This window comes from Saccopteryx leptura, chromosome 5, assembly GCF_036850995.1.
Source record: "Saccopteryx leptura isolate mSacLep1 chromosome 5, mSacLep1_pri_phased_curated, whole genome shotgun sequence".
Classification (NCBI taxonomy): domain Eukaryota; kingdom Metazoa; phylum Chordata; class Mammalia; order Chiroptera; family Emballonuridae; genus Saccopteryx; species Saccopteryx leptura.
Window position 1 is genome coordinate 159,913,046 of NC_089507.1, and position 21,850 is coordinate 159,934,895.

Consider the following 21,850-nt stretch of genomic DNA (forward strand, 5'->3'; position numbering starts at 1 on the left):
GCGTTTGGACATCATTGCACATCTTTTACCTGCAGAGGTAATAGAGACTGGGAGTTAGCAAACTATGGCAGGCTGGCCAAATTTGGCCCACTACCTGTTTTTGCATGCCTGCAAGCTAAGAATCATTTTTGCATTTTTAAGTAGTAGGGGAAAAAATCAAAAGAGTAATAGTTTGTGATGTGTAAAGTAATGTGAAATTAAAGCTTCAGCGTCCATAAGTAAAGTTTTCTTGAATATAGTTGTACCAATTCACCCATGGATTGTCTAGGCTGCTTTCCATTACAACTGCAGAGGAACTGTGTAATTGTGACACAAACCTTGTGGCCTGGAAACTTAAAATGTTTACTATGGTTCTTTACAGAAAAAGTCTGTTTAAAGCTCTTATTCCCAAACTTGTTCTTTTTTATTTAAAACTCTGTGCCCAAACTTACTTTTCTTACATTAAATCCTGGTGATGCTACACACAGGCTCCGCCCCTGGAGTTTGATGAGGAAGGTGCTGTCCACATAAAAATATTTGGTTTCTAGAAGGGAACAAATAGTAAATTCTGCAAATGGTCCATGCTGCCTCAGTTCTGAAAAAGGCTGCGATGAAAGGATCCGCTCTGGCCAGCTCTTAAAAGGCCTGTGAACACAAATCTCCCTCAGGTACTTGGGACAGTTTTAGGATCAGCATGTGTTCTCTGAAAAGATGAAGAGTGAAAGTGGCAGTTCCTCATCTAGTGTCCACTAAAACCCAAAGAAGAAGACAAAATCAGAATCATAGGAAATCACAGTTCACACAGAGCAGGTTGTGCTGTGAATTTGAAAAATTACAGCTCATGGTTTTCTAGCTATGACAGTGGTTTGCTCAGAATCATCTGGGATCAAGAAACAAAAACCAAATCCCGCTGGGCTGGAGACCTACTGAACTAAGGAATCAAGACTAAATGATACCCTGGTCATGAGTCTTCACATTCCCTTCCCGTTGATCAGCACCAGGACACTGATCAACAGCCCAGGAGTCTAGAAACACTTTTTTTTCCCCCTGAAGCTGGAAACGGGGAGAGACAGTCAGACAGACTCCCGCATGCGCTCTACCGGGATCCACCAGGCACGCCCACCAGGGGGCGATGCTCTGCCCCTCCAGGGCGTCACTCTGTTGCGACCAGAGCCACTCTAGCACCTGGGGCAGAGGCCAAGGAGCCATCCCCAGCGCCCGGGCCATCTTTGCTCCAATGGAGCCTCGCTGCGGGAGGGGAAGAGAGAGACAGAGAGGAAGGAGAGGGGGAGGGGTGGAGAAGCAGATGGGCGCCTCTCCTGTGTGCCCTGGCCGGGAATTGAACCCGGGACTTCTGCACGCCAGGCCGACGCTCTACCACTGAGCCAACCGGCCAGGGCCTAGAAACACTTTTAAGGTACTTGAAGCGACATTCTCCCGCACAAACCACCAGGTCTTCCTGGATGGTACTTATCAGGCCAACCTCCACAAACATTCGTTCTTCAAAGGGATCCCGAGGGCAGGCGCCCGTTTCCCGCCTCTCCACGGTGGTTTGGCCCACGGGTCGGGGGTGGGGCGGGTAGGGTTCCCCGGAGTGGGACGGAGGGTGAGGGCTGGAGGGACGCCCAGGGGACACAGGGCACTTGGGGAAGCGCGGCAGCCCGGAAGCCACGGGCCCCTAGGGCAGGAGCCCAGCGCTCGGCCTGGGGCTGGTGCGCGGAGCAACCGCCCGTCCACCACGCGGGGAAGGCGCGGCGGGAACGCGACGTGCCAGCTATTGACCGCGACAGGTGCCTGTCACCGAGAAGCGCTCCGACCCGGTTCGCAAACCAGGACCTGACAACCCGCGTCCGCACTTTCGGCTTCGAGGTTTCCACGCCTGACGGGGCGGGGGAGCCGCGGTTGCTCGGGGCTCAGGGAGGCTGCGGCTCCGCGTGCCGGGAGTCCCTCGTCCGCTTCCGCGCCGTGCGGATTTGTCGCCGTTGCCTGGCGTCCGGAGATACTGGACGCGAAACACTCTCCCACCCCGAGGCGACAGGCGCGCCGGCCCCAGCCGCAGGCCCACGTCCCGACTCCCGCCGCAGCCGACGCCTCCGGGGTGGGGGCGCCGGGCCGGAGCGCGGCGCCCGGGGCGGCCAGCACCTTCCCTGCCAGGCCCGGCGGAGGCCCCGGGAGGAAGGGTCGCAGCCCTGGGGACTGTAGGTTTACAACGTGCAAGCCCAAATGATAGCGTCTTTCTTAGCTACAGTCCTGGGGGATGGGGGTGCGGGCCCTGGGGACAAGCACGTTTGTCTGAAAGCCCCTCCTTTCTCCAAACAGCCTTGCGGGTGTGGGCTTCAGTAGCCAGAAAGTTGCGACTCGCGCCCATCGGTCAGAACACTACTACCAACGCGACTCCTAGAAGCCGGGCTAATAACTGCCACACTGTCTACAAAGATCTGTGCTGTAGGAGGACGGGGAGGCCTGGAACTCACGGGGGCGTGGTCAGCGCAGAGAGAACCTCCCTGCTTAAAGGAAGGTGGTTCTGAAGACATATCAGACGCTATGGTGAAGGTCCTTGTTAAGGAAAATGTGGATGGCTAATGTTCAGAAAACGTTCTATGACCCTTCATGGTTACAAGTACTGACTGTTCACTAAACAGGAGAGAATAAGATGGTGGTGAATCCTCAAAACTAAATAAGCTAATTTTTCAGTTTTTCTAGGGGCTCAGTTATTTAGCACCGCAATGAAAAATTTAGGCGATGACCAGAAAACTGACCTACAACCCAAGAACAAGAGCTCAAAAGAATGGTTGGAACCAAAGCCACTTTCTTTTGTGGAGGTACCATAGTATGACATTTTGAAGTTTTGAGTTAGGTAGTTGCACTGAGAACTGGCTTGTATGATATATTTTCCCTATGTTTTCTGTTTAATTTGCTTGTTATTCCCTTCTTTCTACTAATATTTTTTAAAAAGATTTTATTCATTTTAGAGAGAGTAAGATGGGGGATGGGGGAGAAGCAGGAAGACTGAACTCATAGCTAGTTGCTTCTCACATGTGCCTTGACCCGGCAAGCCCAGAGTTTTGAACAGGCAACCTCAGCGTTCAGGTTGATGTTCTATCCACTGTGCCACCAGAGGCCAGGCTCTTCCTACTAATTTTGTGTTTACACTGCTCGTCATTTTCTAGCTTCTTACAGTGGAATCATAGGTCATTGATTGTATACCTTTTCTAATATAACCAAGTTATAAATTTTCTCTTGAAGTATTTCTTTAGCTGCATCACCCAAATTTAGACTTTCTTTTTAAGATTGTAATTTGTTTCTAAACATCTTTGTTAAGGTATAACTGACAATAAACTGCATATATTTAAAGTGTACAGTTTGATAAATTTTGACATATTCACACATAAAACCATCAACACAATCAAGATAATAAACATAGTGAATATTCCCAAAGTTTCTTTATTGTTTCCTTTGGTAATCCCTCCCTCCCTGCCAGCCATCAAGGCTTTCTGTCAGTATAGTTTATTTTGCCTTTAAAATTTTTATATAAATGTAATTTTACAGTGTTCTTTTCCTGGCATCTTTCACTCAGCATAATTATTTTATAATTCACCCATGCTGTGGCTCGTAAAATACTTAATCCCCGTCCGTCTTTTGGCTGAATGCTATCTACTGCTGTTTGTCCATCCAGCTGATGGACATTTGGGTTGTTTGTAGTTCTTGGCTATTACAAATAAAGCTGGTAGGAACATTCGTGTACATGTCTTCGTATGAATATATGCTTTAATTTCTCAGGTAAATATCTATTTGTGGAATAGATATTTAATTTAACTTTTTTATGAAATTGACAAACTTTTCCAAAGTGATTGTATTATTTTACATTTCCACTAACAGTGTATGAGAATTCTAGTAGTTTCACATCCTAGCCAACAATTTGGTATAGTCTGTGTGTGTATGTAATCTTTTTAACTTGAGACATTCTAAAAGATATATAATGGCATCTTGTAGTTTTAATTTTAATTTTTTTGAGAGACAGAGACAGGAAGGGAGAGAGATGAGAAACATCAACTCGTAGTTGCATCACTTTGGTTGTTCATTGATTGCTTCTCATATATGCCTTGACTAGGGAGCTCCAGCAGAGCCAGTGACCCCCTGCTCAAGCCAGCAACCTTCGGGCTCAAGCCAGCGGCCATGGGATGTCGATTATCCCACACTCAAACCGGTGACCCTGTGCTCAAGCCAGATGAGCCCACGCTCAAACTGGCAACCTTCGGGTTTCAAACCTGGATCCTCAGCATCACAGGTCAACACACTATCCACTGCATAAAAACTGGTCAGGCTAATTTTTATTTTTCTAATGAATATAATTTTGAGCATATTTTACTTGACATTTATATATATATATTAGTGAAGTGTTTGTTCAAGTATTTTGTTGATTTTTAAATTGTTATCTTATTGAGCTTTTATTATTGAAATGTAATTCGCATATCATAAAATTCACTAGTTTTAGGGTACAATTAAGTGGTTTTTAGTATATTCACAGGGTTGTGAATTCACCACTAATTCCAGAACATTTTTATCACCCTAAAAAGAAACCTTGTACCCTTTACCAGTCCCTGTCCATTCCTTTATTCCCATAGCCTCTGGATACCACTAATCTTCCTCTCAGATTTATCTATTCTGGACATTTTATACACACAGAATCATATAGTGTATGTGGGTGATCCTTTGTAACTGGTCTCTTTCACTTAGCATACTGTTTTCAAGGTTCATCCATGTTGTAGCATGTATCAGTACTTTGTTCCCTGTTAGGGTTAAATAATATCCCACTATATGGATATACCACAATTTGTTTTCAGTCATCAGTGAATAGGCACTTGAATTTTTTCTAGTTTGGGGCTATTATGAGTAATGTTGCTATGAACATTTGTAAGGAGAGGGAGGGGATGGGGGGAGGGAAGGGGCACAAAGAAAACCAGATAGAAGGTGACAGAAGACAATTTGACTTTGGGTGAGGGGTATGCAACATAATAAAAAAAAAACCCAAAACATTTGTATACAAGTTTTTATACGAATATAGTTTTCAATTCTCTTGGGTATATAACCTAGGAACAGATTTGCTAGGTGGTAACTCTGTTTAACTTTTTAAAAATTTTTCGATTGATTTTCAAGAGAAAGAAATGGAGACAGAGAAATACTGATTTGTTGTTCCACTCATTCATGCCCTCATTGGTTATTTCCTGTATGTGCTCTTACTGGGGATTGAACCCACAACCTTGGCACATGGACTGACACTCTAAACAGCTGAGCTACCCTGTCAAGGCCTGTGTTTAACTTTTTTGTATTTTTCTGAAGCTGGAAATGGGGAGAGACAGTCAGACAGACTCCCGCATGCGCCCGACCAGGATCCACCCGGCACGCCCACCAGGGGCAGACGCTCTGCCCACCAGGGGGCGATGCTCTGCCCCTCCGGGGCGTCGCTCTGCCAAGACCACAGCCACTCTAGTGCCTGGGGCAGAGGCCAAGGAGCCATCCCCAGCGCCCGGGCCATCTTTTGCTCCAATGGAGCCTTGGCTGCGGGAGGGGAAGAGAGAGACAGAGAGGAGGGAGGGGGGGGTGGAGAAGCAAATGGGCGCTTCTCCTATGTGCCCTGGCTGGGAATCGAACCCGGGTCCCCCGCACGCCAGGCCAATGCTCTACCGCGGAGCCAACCAGCCAGGGCCCTGTGTTTAACTTTTTGAGGAACAGCCTATTTCCAACAGTAGCTGTACTCTTTTACAGTCTCATCAGCAATGTATGAGGCTTCCAATTTCTCCCACTGCTTGGATTCACTGAACCTCTTGCATCTGTGGGTTTTAGTTCCCAATAAATTTGGAAAAAAATTTAATCATTTTTTAAAATATATTTTCTATTCCTTCCCCCCTTTTGGGAAATACAATTATATGTATAATTGCCTGCTTGAAACCATCCATAGCCCACTGACACTGTTAATTTTTGCAGACCTTCCTCCCCTGCATTTCATTTTGGACAGCTTCTATTGCCATGGTTTTAAGTTTACTACTTCTTTAACATCGGATCTGCTGATAAGCCTGTCTGGTGTATTTTTCATCTGAGACATTTTCATTTGAGACATCACTACAAATTTTATTTGGATCTTTTCTTATATCTTCTCTGTCTCAAAACGTCTACTGTTTTCTCTAGCTTTCTGAACTTATGAACTTCAGTATATTACTTATTTTAATGTCCTGATCTAATAAATATGTCATTGGTGTTATTTTGGGGGCAGTTTTGATTGATTATCTTCTTCATTATTGGTCAAATTTTTCTGCTTCTTTGTATGCCTGGTGATTTTTTTTTAATTGGATGCCAGACATAGTGAATTTTACCTTGTTGAGTCCTGGATATTTTTGATTTCCCATAAATATTCTTGAACTTGGTTCTGAAATGCAGTTTAATTACTTGGACATAATCCGATTCCTTCAGGTCTTGCCTCCAAGCTTTGTTAGGCAGGGCCATAGCAGCATCTAGTGTATGGCCGGTTTTGCTCCACTACTTATATAAAATCCCACCAAGTACTCAACTCTAGGTTTTTCAAACCATGAGATTTTTCACTCTGGCTGAAGTTAAGAGGAATAACTCCTGGGACTATGTGGCTTTGGGCTAGAATTTAATTTTCCCTCTGGTTCTCATTTTCTCTGAGAAGTATCCTTACTACCTGAACCCCAGCAGAAGAAGTGGCCAATACAAGGACTGGCGGAAGAACATGCAGCCCATTGGTCAAGTTCTGCCTAATCACAAGGCCTGTTTTCTTGGCATCACAGTTATTTTGTGTTGTTGTTGTTGTTGTTTTTAATTTGAATTTCAGTGTATTTTAAAAGGACACAAGTACTCCTGGTTTCTGCTTCTCCTTATATACACCCTTAATGTGCAACCCCCTTGGCCCATTCGGTGTTGCTAACACCCCTGTGGGCTATTGACCTTTCCACTTTGACGAGTGGAAAAATTTTCCTCAGTTAATAGAGGAGTCAGCTTTAGATGCTGAAGTCTCTTGGGGAATGAAAGAAGGTGGGTCAAAGAGTAAACCAATAGCTTAGTCTCTGAGATATTTAAAAAATCTAGATAAGCGCCTCCCAGGCTTACCTGGCCTCCCAGAACCAGGCCTCTTGGCTCTGCATTTTCCATTGCTTGCCTGCACTTGGTGGGCCTGCTGCAGAGTTCTTAAAGGATAGTGAAATGCTGGATCTTAAATGCTGTGGGTTCTGCTTTGAGTTTATATCAACATAGATTGTGTGTTTTCTCAGCTTGTTTCCATTAAAGCGATGCTTAAGTTGGGCTGATGCTTAAGTCTGGGAAGAGCAAGCATTCTTTTCTAGGATGCCTTTGTTTTCACTCCACCTCTCAAGTTCAAAATGTTCTGGAGAGTCATTGTCTTCCTTTTTCTGCTCCTCACACTTCCTTCTTCCCTATTCTTTGACTCCCAAATCTAAATGATGTATCGTATATAGGAACTTGGTTGGTTGGGGAGGAGAACATTGATCTTGACTTTTTTTCACCTCAAGGTCTACATTAGATCCCATATCTGAGTTTGCTAAACATATAAGGTTCCACTAGCCAGTGGTTGTCGTGTGTGTGTGTGTGTGTGTGTGTGTGTGTGTGTGTGTGTCCAGTAATTCTAGACTATATTTTAGACATTCTACATGATACATTGTAAAGGATCTGAATTCTGTTATATTCCTCAGAAGAATATTGCACTTTCGTTTTAGCAGGCAGTTAACTTGGCTGACCTCAAGCCCTAAACTTTGTCTTTTCTACACTTGACAGAACATGAAAATCACTGTTTAGTCTTTTTTAGCTTTAGATGGTCTGCATGGAGTCTGCCTGGTACATAGTTCAAGGATCTGCCAGATTTGGTCAGACTTTATTTTCATCATTTGTGGCACCCCCTCTAGGGCATTCTTCCTCTTCTCACTTTCTAGCTCCTATAGTTACCCTGAACAGTCTTCTAATTCCTGAAACTGTAAAACTGAACGTGTCTATATGTGTTTGAGCCCTCCTTTACCCCTGACTCAGGCTGGATCTTAGACAGAGTCCATAAAAAACTGAAAACTTATCCAGTGCTGATTCCCCCCCCCCCCCCCCCCAAGTATTGACTACCTCTCTAGTTTCTCCTTGCTTTTGGTCAGTCTCCAGATTGTTGGTTTTTATATTTTTGTGTTGTATATTAATTTAGTAAGCATCTGGTTTTGAGAACAACATATTTTCCAGTAATAGCAACTGTGTGAGGTAGAAAGAAAATGAATTTAGAGTTAGATACATTTGAGTTTAAATTCTGGCTCAGTGCACAATTTTCTAGGCTTCTAATTGTTGCTTAACTCCCATGAGCCTTAATTTTTTTGTGTCAGTGGGGAAGGTTTTAGTGCTTGGATTTTGAGATTGTACTCATCTGTTCTGGAAACAAGAGTAGTGGAAATAAAGACTGCTTTCAATGACAGTGAATTTGAGAATACCTTATTTTTGTCTAATTACAAGAGAATTTCAAAGGCCCATTCCAAATGTCTCCCATTTTGGAAATCTTCTTAAAAAATAATTTCCCATTGTAAAAATAATTTTCCATGGTAAAATATATACACATAGCATAACATTTGCTATTTTAACCATTTTTAAGTGTACAACTCAGTGACATTAATTATACATGTATATTAGCAATCAGACCCTTGTATTTTCTATTATTTAATTATGAAAGATTTGTTATGAAAATGAAAAAATATTAATGTTATAAATTGTTTTCTGAAGATTGCATTGCTTTAAAATCTGAAAATGTTACATGTTCATAAAAATATTTATTATTAATATTTGATAACTATAATGACTAAATGAGTTCAAACAGAATTCACTAATAACTGAATTCAAAGAGTCCTGATTGTATCTAGTCAATTTTAAGTCATAAAGGTAAAAGCATTTTATAGGATGTAAAAAAAGTTGGATTATACTTACTGTGTGACTCTGGGCAAGTCATCTCACCTTGCCAGGACTCAAAATGTCTACTCTGAGTTATTTTTGGCCCTAAAATGAGCTTAGCCTAATGCAGAAAGATTTAAGTACTCTTTAAATAATACTTATGATATGATTTTAGGCATAAAAATTGAGTTTACAGAGAACTTTTCAGAGATGTCTATCACATAAATTACATGTCCAGATAGTATTAATAATTTGATTTTTAAGGTTTGACTTTGAAAATTTCATTGTCATTTTAGGCATTAGTTAAAGAAGATATGAAGGCAACTGTTAAATCAATATTATATAGAGAAAAGTATATAACTAAGGTAAGAGTTGACTATAGAATGTGTCTCAATGCAAACATTTTTTCATTTTACATGTAGCTCATCATCATTGTAAAAAATTTAGAAAACAGAATTAAAAACCCTCATTAGCCCCTAGGATTAACCTTAAGAGGTCTCTGAGATTGTTTTTGTTTGTTTGTTTGTTTGTTTGTTTTGTATTTTTCTGAAGCTGGAAACGGGGAGAGACAGTCAGACAGACTCCCGCATGCGCCCGATCGGGATCCACCCGGCACGCCCACCAGGGGCGACGCTCTGCCGTGACCAGAGCCACCCTAGCGCCCGGGGCAGAGGCCAAGGAGCCATCCCCAGCGCCCGGGCCATCCTTACTCCAATGGAGCCTTGGCTGCGGGAGGGGAAGAGAGAGACAGAGAGGAAGGAGGGGGGGGTGGAGAAGCAAATGGGCGCTTCTCCCATGTGCCCTGGCCGGGAATCTAACCCGGGTCCCCCGCACGCCAGGCCAATACTCCACCGCTGAGCCAACCGGCCAGGGCCTCTGAGATTGTTTTAATTGACGCCCTCTGTCCTCTTTTCCTATTCTTTGTGGAGATTCCTTCATAATTACCTTATAAAAGTTTTTCCCATCTCAGTTGTTCCTTCATTGTAATGGGGCTTTGATGGAGTTACTATGTACTCTTAAGAGCGTTAGGAGCTGTTATTGGAATAGTGATCAATTATTACTTAGGTATACCTAGGTAAGAACAAGGCTTTAACTATGGCAGGGTGGGTTCAATTATAAGACAACATGAATGTCCATGTGAAGTATACTAAACACTGGAGTAGGTAACCTGTTCTTTTTTTTTTTTTAATTTAATTTGTTGATTTTACCGGGTGGGGGGAGTGAGATGTTTCAAGTCATAGCTGCTTCACTTTAGTTTTCATTGCTTGTTTGTTGTATGTGCCTTGACCCGGCAAGCCCAGGGTTTTGAACCAGTGACCTCAGTATTCCAGGTTGATACTTTATCTACTGTGCCACCACAGGCCAGGTGATCTTTTTTTTTTTTTATTTTAGTGAGAGAGAGAGAGCGAGAGAGAGAGAGAGAGAGAGAGAGGACAGACAGGGATAGACAGACAGGAAGGGAGAAAGATGAGAAGCATCAATTGATAGTTGTGGCATCTTAGTTGTTCACTGATTGCTTTCTCATATGTGCTTTGACTGGGGAGGGAGGTGTGCTCCAGCCGAGCGAGTGACTTCTTGGTCATGCCAGCCACCTTGGGTTCAAATAAGTGACCCTGGGCTTCAAGCCAGTGAACATGGGGTCATGTCTATGATTCTACTCTCAAACCAGCGACCCCGTGCTCAAGCTGGTGAGCCTGTACTCAAGCTGATGAGCTCGCACTCAAGCTGGTGACCTCGGGGTTTTGAACTTGGGTCCTCAGCGTCCCAGGCCGATGCTCTATCCAACATGCCACCACTGGGTCAGGCTGTTTTTGTTTTTAATAATTTTCTTTGGAGTTGTTTAAAAAGGAAAGGAACTATGCATTGAGAACTGTGGAAGTGGGCTGTGATCTGAAGTTAGGGAGGGACGGACCTCACAAGGTAGGATGCTCTCAGGGTTCTCTTTTTTTTTTCTTTTCATTTTGAACTGTATGTTGTTGATACTAATAATTTCATTTGTTAGATGAAAGGTTGATGAGAAGTTTTGGTGAGATTGATTTAATTTATAGTCTAAATCAGGCATTTTCTTTGCAGGTCATTTGGACTAGGTTGTGCTATACTTCTGGCTTTTGCTTTTGTCTTTTATATTTCCTCAAAGAATATTCTTCTTCTACATTCTTTGTCATCTCTTCTCTTCCTAGATAAGTCCTCATTCTTTTTTTTTTTTGTATTTTTCTGAAGTTGGAAACGGGGAGGTAGTCAGACAGACTTCTGCATGCGCCCGACCAGAATCCACCTGCACGCCCACCAGGGGGCGATGCTCTGCTCATCTGGGGTGTTGCTCTGTTGCAGCCAGAGCCATTCTAGCGCCTGAGGCAGAGGCCACAGAGCCATTCTCAGCGCCCGGGCCAACTTTGCTCCAATGGAGCCTTGGCTGCCAGAGGGGAAGAGAGAGACAGAGAGGAAGAAGAGGGGGAGGGGTGGAGAAGCAGATGGGCGCTTCTCCTGTGTGCCCTGGCCGGGAATCAAACCTGGGACTCCTGCACACCAGGCCGATGCTCTACCACTAAGCCAACTGGCCAGGGCCAAGTCCTCATTCTTTAAGGCCCATCTGAAATGTCTCTCACTTTGGGAATAGTATATGTTTTTTAAATTTAATTTTTTTCCATTGTGGTAAAATATACATAACATAAAACTTGTTATTTTTAACCATTTGTAAGTGTACAATTCAGTGACATTAATTACAATTACCTGTTGTACAACCATCACCACTATTTCCAGAACTTTTTCATTACCGTAACTGAAACTTTGTACTCATTAAGTAACAACTCCCCTTTTGTCCCTTCTCAAGCCTCTGGTAACTTCTAATTTACTTTCTGTCTCTATGAATTTGCCTATTCTAAGTATTTCATATAAGTGGAATCCTACAATATTGGTCCTTTGATGGCTTATTTCACTTAGCATATTATTTTCAAAGTTTATCCATGTTGTAGCATGTCAGAACTTCAATCTTTTCTTATAGCTGTGTATTACTCCATTGCATGTATATGCCACATTTTGTTTATACATTCATCTGTTCATGGACACTTGGGTTGCTTCCATTCCATCTTTTGGCTATTGTGAATAATGTCACAGTAAACATTGGTGTACAAGAACCTGTTTGAGTCCCTGTTTTTAATTCTATATATTTATTTTGTTATACTATCCCTCCAGTTGTTCTGCGGAGCTGTTTTGTAGCTTGTCTCCCCAGGCAGAGCAGGCAGATTGTCTAATTTATCCAGTGTATGTGTGTCACACAGTAGAAGACAAGTAAATGACGGAATTAATGAGTGACTTTGTGGGCTATTCTTAGGAATATAAATAAAGTTTAAATTTTAGAACAAGAAATATCTCAGATAACATATTTGTCTTTTATATCATTCTTTACTAGGAACTAGATCAGTATTTACAACATCATGACTTCTTAAAATCAAGAAGAAAAGAGATATTATACAAAAAATGGGCTGAACACGTGGCAGATCCTCTCCAGAAGAAAATTATAGAAAAAGTTTGTTTACATAAGAAGATTAAAAAAAAGAGACAAGAGGAATTAGACAGCTTTTTAAAATATGTAAATAAAAAGGTACTAAGAGATCATCTGACCCTTTTTTTCAGCTGGTTGAAAAAAAGGGCCCCCTTTATACAGGGGGTCCTTGGGTTAGGACACAGTTCTGTTTCTACGACAGTGACATAACCAAATTTTGGAGTAAGTCAAAACACACCCTAGCCTAAGTCACTTACCTATCCTAACATGGTGTAAGTCAAAACACACCCTAGCCTAAGTCACTTACCTATCCTAACATGGTGTAAGTCAAAACACACCCTAGCCTAAGTCACTTACCTATCCTAACATGGTATAAGTCAAAACACACCCTAGCCTAAGTCACTTACCTATCCTAAACATAGTTGTAAAATCATATTCTAGAATGTAAAGACACAACTAAGCCACAGAAAAAGAAAAAGGAGATAAATATACTGTACTGTACATTGCACTGGTATTAACAAAAAAAATGACAAAAAGTGAGTGATGCCAACTCCCTCACTCATATGCCACATTATTGCATATATGTCTGCTGTGCGCAACCAAACTAGTATTCCCAAGTTAGTCCATAAGTAGGATGTTAACGGCATAAGCCAAAACACTCACATCCCAATTTTTTTTTTACATCCCAATTTTTTAAGGTTTTTATGGGAGTAAGCATTGTAAACTCGAAATGTTATATGTTGAGGCTGTTGTAACCTGAGGACGCCCTGTAATCGTCCAAACAGCCTGCCCCTCCCTACTCCATATATGTGTAATCTATACTGTTATAGTACATACTACTCTTAAATCCAGCGCATGTGGAACCGATGGAAGAAAGAGACTTAGTACTGGATTTAAATATGTACATTAGAATCATCTTTGTTGTACCCATGTAGTTATTAATTTTATGCACTGATTAAAAAATTTACATTCTAGTTCAGAATTTGTTCTGGAACTCAATTATTTGCAAAGCTATAAAATATATCTGTTCTGTTGGCATTTTTAAAAGAGCTAAGATGTTTGACTAGTAAGCATTTAAAAACAAATTCCCAAAATGTTGGTGTTCGAACATTCTTTAATAAAATCTTGCAAATTTTAAGTAGAGTCCTTCTATCACTATAATATGACTTGGATACATTAAATTTAATTTCAAATTTGGTCTTCCCTTCCCTTTTGCATTTGTTATTGGTGCCATTTAGAAGCATTAGAATGGATCTGTGTGTTTGGCTCAAGTCCTGTTATGCTCAAAATTAATTGTGCACCTCTTGTTCTTATGTGTGGCTTATTGCCTTCCTACAGGGAAATGCATTTATAGAGCATTATGACCCAAAAGAGTATGATCCTTTTATTATGAACAAAGAGGACCTGAATTTTCTGAAGGTAGGATAGGTTTCTTATTTTAACTTTGCTATTATGTATTGATAGTTGGTTTTTTTGAGTAGCCCTAAAATGTGAGTCATTGTCTAGCAATTCCCTAAAAATATAGTAACATCTTTTTAGAAAAAAATTATATACTTTTAATTTAATTTTTAATTGAATTCATTGGGATGACATTGGTTAATAAAATTATACAGGTTTCAGGTGTACAATTCTGTAACACATCATCTGTACACTGCACTGTGTGTTTACTGCCCTAAGGATTGTAGTGACATCTTAAGAATAGTCTTCCATCTCCATGTCTTAGAAAGAAACAAGAAAGCCAAAGTCCAAATTAAATTAAACCTCTGTAAAATTTGAAAATATTGTATAATGACTGGGTAATAGATAATGCTTAAAATTTTCATAGACTTTTTTTTTTTTTTGCCAGGGAGGAAGAGAGATGAGAAGGATCAACTCGTAGTTGTAACACTTTAGTTGTTAGGATTTTTTTTTTCATTTTATTTAATCTTCACTGCTACCATGTTAGGTAATTTGCAGATGAGGCAAGTGAGGCACAGATAGGTTAAGTTATTTGTCCAAGGTCACTTGGCTGCAAATAGCAGAGCACAGATGTGTTTCTATGGTACCTTGCTAAACTATCTTTTTTTTGGTCATATTGCATTTTGAACATCCAGATTGTTTTCGAACTGTTCCTGTTATGTATGACATTGTGATGAACATGCTGTAACTATTTATTTCTTAATTTTTTCAGTAACTTGGTAGAAGTAGAATTGATGAATTAAAGGTTATGTATAATTTTGATTCATATTACCAAATTGTTCTCCAGAATGTATAAATTTGTACCCCCACAAGAGTCCATTTTTCCATACTTTTGCTAGGAGTGGATATTATTATTATTATTATTATTATTTTTATTCTTTTTAGAGAGGAGAGGGGGAGAGAGAGAGAGAGAGAGAGAGAAGGGGAGGAGCTGGAAGCATCAACTCCCATATGTGCCTTGACCAGGCAAGCCAGGGTTTTGAACCGGCAACCTCAGTGTTTCCAGGTTGACGCTTTATCCACTACGCCACCACAGGTCAGGCCAGGAGTGGATATTATTTAACAAAATAAAACAAAAACCCAACATTGAATCATAGACATTTTAAACTGCTGACATTTGCATGCAAAGCAGGTCTTTTTTTTTCTTCTCCCAAACTGAGGTATGTGTATGTATGTATGTGCTATTTTCCCTATTTTTATAGGTGAGAGTTAAACTGAGAGTTTAGAGAAAGAGCCTTAGATATACTAACAATAATATAGTTAGTAAGGCGCGGTATTGAATTTTGAAACCAGATCTTTTTTATACCAAAATTCCATTCTGTTCTTTTACCATGCTGCCTTTCTAAATGAAGCTGATAGCTGACCTCCTTAAGGTAAGCTGAGAACTCTGAGGTTATAACAGCAGTTCTCAAAGTGAAATACATAGACTTTTGACAGCCCTGAAACCTTTTAAGGGGTCCATTAAGCCATACATTTTCTTTAAGAACCTACCACTTATTGAGTTTGGGTATTGTATTTGAATGATCTGAAGAGGCTATTAAAACAAGGGCTAACTATGGTTGGAAGGCTTTGCTAAGAAATACATCGGAGTGCCATGTTCTCTCTGTAATGTGTTAAATACATCTAATGGTTAGACTGCCATTAGTTTGTAGGCACTGTATTCTTGATTCTTCTGACATGAGAGCTGTAAAGAAATGTTTAGCATAGACTGAAAATAACCTGAAACTCAGTCCTCAAAGAAATGCTTTTCTTGTAGGTTACCATCCCACCATTTCATGACCCTTTGAAAAAGGCACAATATGACAGAGACAATGAAAAAAGAACTCTTCTTCAGTGTGAGACTGGTAATTAGTTCCTAACTGTTAAATAATTTCATAACCCAAGAACAAAGGGAGTTGTATTTAACTGTGCTAATTTATATTACTAATCTTCTTGTAGGCAAAATACATACAATGAAAGAATTTAAAGAAATTGAGAAGGCCAAACTGCATTCCAGATTACCAAGAATTTCTAATGCAAGGCACTCTGTGACTCCAAATGATTGGCTTACACTGTCTGCAAGCTACATAGAAAGTGAATTTTGTAAAAGAAGCAGGTAATGTTTAATATTGTAGAAATTATGGAACTCACTGGAATTGGAAAAGTTTTTCCTGGGCTGGTGATATAAATTCTGTCATAGTTATTATTTTTTAAATTTCAGTTTTCAATGAGAAATCTATTGTAATTCTTGTCTTTGTTTCTCTGTGATGTTTCTTTTTTATCGGGTACTTTTCAAGATTTTCTCTTTGTCTTTGGTTTTCATTAACTAGACTATGATGTATCTAAATATTTTGGTAACCTTTTCTTCTGTTTATTCTACTTAGGGCTCGCTGAGGGTCTTATATCATACATGTGATTTGATGTCTTTCATTATTTTGGGGGAAATTCAAGGTCATTATCACTTCAAATATTTCTTATGTCATATTCTTTATTTTTTCTTCTGAGATTCCAATTGTATGTATGTTAGACCATTTGATATTGTCCCATAAATACACAGCTTTTATAGATAACATTCTTTCTTTTCTACTTGTATTTTTTTAATGAGAGAGAGACAGACAGACAGAGAGAGGAACAGGCAGGAAGGGAGAGAGATGAGAAGCATCATTTCTTTGTTGCAGCTCCTTAGTTGTTCATTGATTGCTTTTTCATGTGTGCCATAACCAGGGGGCTCCAGCAGAGCTAGTGACCCCTTGCTCAAGCCAGCGACCTTGGGCTTTTAAGCCAGTGACCTTTGAGCTCAAGCCAGCGACCATGGGGTCACATCTATGATCCCATGCTCAAGCCAGAGACCCTGAGCTTAAGCCAGCAACCCGGTGCTCAAGCCGGTGAGCCTACACTCAAGCCGGATGAATCTGTGCTCAAGCCGGCAACCTTGGGGTTTTGAAACTGGGTCCTCTGCATCCTAGGCCCACTCTATCCTCTGCGCCACCACCTGGTCAGGCTCTACTTGTATTTCAATTGGATAATTTCTACTGGCCTATCTTTAAGTTCACTGAGTCTCCTCAGCTGTCTTATATACCAAAGAGCCTCTTACAGGAATTTTTTCTTTCTGATGTGATGATTTTTATTTCTAGTATTTCTATTTGATTTTTATATATTTTCATTTCTCTTGAAATTCCTCATATGTTCATACATGTTGTTCACCTTTCCATTAGATTAACACATTAGTCATAGTTATTTTAAATTCCCTGATAATTCCAACATTAGGATAAATGCTCAGTCTAGCCTGACCTGTGGTGGCGCAGTGGATAAAGCGTCGACCTGGAAATGCTGAGGTTGCCGGTTCGAAACCCTGGGCTTGCCTGGTCAAGGCACATATGGGAGTTGATGCTTCCAGCTCCTCCCCCCCTTCTCTCTCTCTGTCTCTCCTCTCTCTCTTTCCCTCTGTCTCTCCCTCTCCTCTCTAAAATGAATAATAAAAAAAAAATTCTCAGTCTGGTTCTATTGACTGCTTTATCTCTTGGCAATGAGTTATTTTATCTTGCGTTTTTTTCATATTTTGAAGTTTTTGATTGAATGCCCTTCCCGGACATATCAACAGAGCAAAACCTTTTGTCACTAATTATGCTTTATATACTAATCTAGATATTTTCTATATCCATATATTTTCTTTTGCTCATAACATATTTCAAAATCTACATTTTCTAGGAACACTCATTCTTATTAAGTCAGATCAGACTGATTATTTCCATGACCTTCTTGTGTGACCATTTGCATGACAGGTGTACTGAGTGTGTTAGTGAGAAGAATGGCCAGGACTCCTGGTTTCAGACACTGAACCCATACTAGAAAAGGTTTCATTTGAATCCTTGGGCTTGCCTGGTCAAGGCACATACAGGCAGCAACTACTATGAGTAGATACTTCCTGTTTCTCCCCCCTCTTTCTCACTCTCCTGCTCTCTCTCGCTCTCTCTCTCTCTCTCCAAAAATCAATAAATAAAATTTAAAAAGAAAAGACTTCATGTTTTGAGGCTCTGTAGTGCTCACAGAGTCATTGGAAGGTCTTAAGAAACAGGGCTAAGTTTTAGGAACAACACCCTAAATCACACTGCAGAATCAGCAGGCAGAGGGATGTGTCGTTTCTATGATCAGGACGCTGCAGAATCAGGAAGGTGCTGCTCCAGCTGTTGGTCTCAGAACCACACCAGGTCTGCTCTAATCTGTGCCAGCAAAGTAGATGCCCTTCGGAGGGCCAGTATCACTGTTCCCTTCACCTCCTGCGTGGGGGCAAGACTGGAGGGAGCTAAGGCACCTGTCTGCCACCTATGGCAAGGGAGACTGGGAAATGGAGTGTTGGGGCTCTCTCCTGGAAACACATTTTATCTTTATGCTTGTAAATGACACAATCTTTGCGGCTTCTTTTTACATTAGTGTATACGCTCCCAGTGGACAGGGAGTGCTTTCAACTTTGCCTAGGCGAGCTAGGTTCTTGGTAAACAGTAAACTGATTGCCATCATGGTTTCAGCAACTTTCACATGCTCAAGAATTCACACAAGTCTGAAGTGATGGTATTATAGGCAATATGCATAGTAGTCAAAGTAGAACAGTAATTTCTGAAAGAATATAACCTAATATTGTTCTCTAAACATCCTCACACATGTTATCTTTTTAAAGGTTAAAAGTGAAAATAAATTTTAATGCTAGTAGTTTTGATTTGAAACCCTTGGCAAAAGCTCCCCTTCTTCTGGACTCCCAGGAAAAAGAAAAAGCAGTTATTTGCAAGTAAGCCTCTTATTCTATAGCTTTGCTTTTTTTAAATTTAATATGCTTGGCTGTGTTTCAACCCTTTGCCATCCTTTTGAGTTGATGGAGTTGATGCCAAGACATGTCAGACCTGTGGCATGACACCGGGCATCTCATGTCCCTGTGTCCGGGCGAGGTGGCATCTTTCCTCAGCTCTTTCTGGTTTTGAACAACAGATAGCTCACACATTTGGAAATAACAAGCACAGACATAGAAAAAAGCTGTTAACAACTCACATAAGTTAAAAGTGATTTTAATTGAACTGGTGCAGTAAAAATGTAATGTTAGACTAGTGTTGTGGGATAGTAGCTGTCCTAGTACTGCCCAGAGTGAAGAGGTGTTAAAAGTGGGGAAGTGGTACATATTATGGGATGTGCAATATGGGAAGTCATCTCTAGACACTGGTTATGGAGTTAAAAGAGAGCTCAACACAGTTATATAACCTGTTAACCATCTGATTAAAAGTATGGGATCCCCAGACATTGCTGGAGGGAATGTAAAATAATATAGTAACTTTGGAAAACATTTTGGCAGTTTCTCAAAAGGTTAAATATTAAAATACCTTTTGATCCAGGAATTCCACTCCTGGGTTTCTACCCAGGAGAAAGGAAAACATGACCACATAAAGACTTGTGCATGGGAGAGTGCTCATGGCAGCATTAGCCACAATCTCCCCAAACTAGAAACAACCCAAGTGTTGCCCATCGGCCGGCAAATAGATAAACAAAATATGGTATAGTTATACGTGGAATATTACTTGGAAATCAAAAGGAAAAGAAGTACTACTACATGCTACAACATGGTGGGCTTCAAAACTATTATACTCAGTGAAAGAAGGAGATCACAAAATATTACATATTGTATGGTTCTATTTATATGAAATGTCAGAAGAGGTCAATCTATACAGACAGGGAATAGATCATTCCTGCCTAGGGCTGAGGCTGCGATTGGAGAGTGATTGTGAATGAACATGAGGTTTGGGACTGATAGAAATGTTCTGAAATACGTGGTGGAGATGATCGCACAACTCTGTAAGTATACTAATGTCACTGGTTTATACACTAAAAATGGTGTGTAAATTATATATCAGAAAAGTTGTTAATAAAAAAAAATACAACCTAGCAAGGCAGAAGAAAAATGAGCTTGTGCGCTGTTAAGGCACTGGCCTACATTTTTCTATCCTTAAAAAGTCCCAAAGTAAGCTGCAGTGGTTTCCCTTGCCTTCTGGGCAGGCTCAGAATCTGATGAATAAATACAGTGTGGCAGAGGCCAGAGGGCTTTCAGAGATGCTTGACACTGGCGTGACCAGCAGAGAAGACATTGCCTCATGAGGAACTTAGTGACTTAAAGTAGAAACGGATGACGGTTAGAGATGGAGCAAGCCACTGTGGACTGCAGTGTCCTTGAGGTGTGCTCTAACAACTTGCTGCTTTGAATGGGAGGTAATAGAAGTTTTGGAACCAAGCTCTACTCACTTAGTACCTGAAGCGTAAAAAGATGGAATGATTCAGAATCAGTCTTGTATATTAGGGTTCAAAAGAGTAAGTTCCTGGCCCTGGCCGGTTGGCTCAGTGGTGGAGCGTCGGCCTGGCGTGCAGAGGTCCCGGGTTCAATTCCCGGCCGGGGCACACAAGAGAGGTGCCTATCTGCTTCTCCACCCCTCCCCCTCTCCTTCCTCTCTGTCTCTCTCTTCCCGTCCCGCAGCCGAGGCTCCATTGGAGCAAAGATGGCCCGGGCGCTGGGGATGGCTCCTTGGCCTCTGCCCCAGGCGCTAGAGTGGCTCTGGTCGCGGCAGAGCGATGCCCCGGAGGGGCAGAGCATCGCCCCCTGGTGGGCGTGCCGGGTGGATCCCGGTGGGGCGCATGCGGTAGTCTGTCTGACTGCCTCTCCTCATTTCTATCAATAGCTTCAGAAAAATACAAAAAAAAAAAAAAAAAAAAAAAAGAGTAAGTTCCTCTATTATCCCTAATCTCCATGGCTTTATGCAGACCTGTTTGGTCAGGATTTAGGATAATGAACACCTTCATCCTATTTCACTTCTAAATATGCTACAAAAGGAGGAGGTTTTGTCCTCAAATACCTCGCCTAGCAGAGTGATATCTGGACATGAAGGGAAAAATTGCATTGTTGAAGTACCTAGGGACTTATATTTTAGACTAGAAGTATAAGTCTATGAACTTCCACTGGAAGGAAGATTAGACTCTTTTCCATGAATGAGGGGAGCGCCCCAATTATAGATCAGCGTGGAAAGGCATATTTGTCCTTGGAAGAGCGAGGCCTGCCTGGAAAGGCCATGGACAACACGGTGAGGGTCCTTTGCTCTGACAGGCCCTCACTCAGCAGAGAGAAGCAGCAGAGAGAGTTCAGGTGAAAATATGACCGGAGCAGGGTAATGCTATTTATTTGGATTTCCTTTTCATACAATATTCAGATTCATATAGAACTCAACTTTCAAATTAATATTAAAAAATCAAATGCTAGAATTGAGTTGGTCATTAAGAGAATTTTTTCCTTTCTGGTTCCTCCCTATAGAAACAAAGTCCCATGCTCTCTGGAAAAAGAACCTCTATATTATCAGGAAGGAAAGAATCCAAGTTCCAAGGAGGCCAACCCTCCCTTGAAGCATAGCCAGGAGGCAGAAAGGAATGAGGACCAGGCTGCGGTGAGAGCTGCAAAGTTCCATTTTGCAGTCCACAAGGCAGCAATTGCCGATACCAAAACCCAAGCAGCTGGGAACTTCTCTGTAGGACCGGATTCCAGGAAGAGAGGAGGCAGCGTGCCTACCCCCCTCCTCTCCCCCCCCCCCCCCCCCGCCCCGACACACACAAGGGAAGAGAATAGAAGCCATAGAGGCAGGTTTCCTTTATTCAGAGGGAGTGGAGAGAGGCGCCTCCAGCCCGCGCCATGGAGGCGCCCTGTGGTGGGTGGGCGCAGGGCTTGCCCGGCTCCCTCTCCTTTGTGCCTTTCTCTCTCTTCACCATCTCCACCATCTCTCTACCACTGGCCCAAAATTTTGTTCCCCGAATTCAGGCAAGACAGAAAGTTTTCAAAAGGACCATATACTAAATTAGGCAGTAAAATGTATGAAGTAAAAGCCCCCAAATTTAACATGTAAAATATTTAGAAATATAGGTGCTCAAAGAGCACAGATTCCTCATCCCAAGGTAACTACAGTTGGACTTGGT

General features: G+C 41.5%; 1 protein-coding gene across 1 annotated transcript in view; it reads left to right on the forward strand.

The window, feature by feature from the left end:
- Positions 1–1,468: 1,468 nt before the first annotated feature.
- Positions 1,469–21,850, forward strand: part of FAM228B (family with sequence similarity 228 member B) — a 54,111-nt gene continuing 33,729 nt past the window's right edge. Inside the window, exons 1-9 of the mRNA XM_066386575.1 lie at positions 1,469–2,077; positions 2,299–2,801; positions 9,219–9,287; positions 12,332–12,523; positions 13,763–13,843; positions 15,639–15,726; positions 15,821–15,977; positions 18,537–18,644; positions 21,198–21,327. Of these exons, the coding sequence (XP_066242672.1) occupies positions 2,706–2,801; positions 9,219–9,287; positions 12,332–12,523; positions 13,763–13,843; positions 15,639–15,726; positions 15,821–15,977; positions 18,537–18,644; positions 21,198–21,327 (921 nt within the window). The 5' untranslated portion in view covers positions 1,469–2,077; positions 2,299–2,705. The remainder of the gene's footprint in view (positions 2,078–2,298; positions 2,802–9,218; positions 9,288–12,331; positions 12,524–13,762; positions 13,844–15,638; positions 15,727–15,820; positions 15,978–18,536; positions 18,645–21,197; positions 21,328–21,850) is intronic.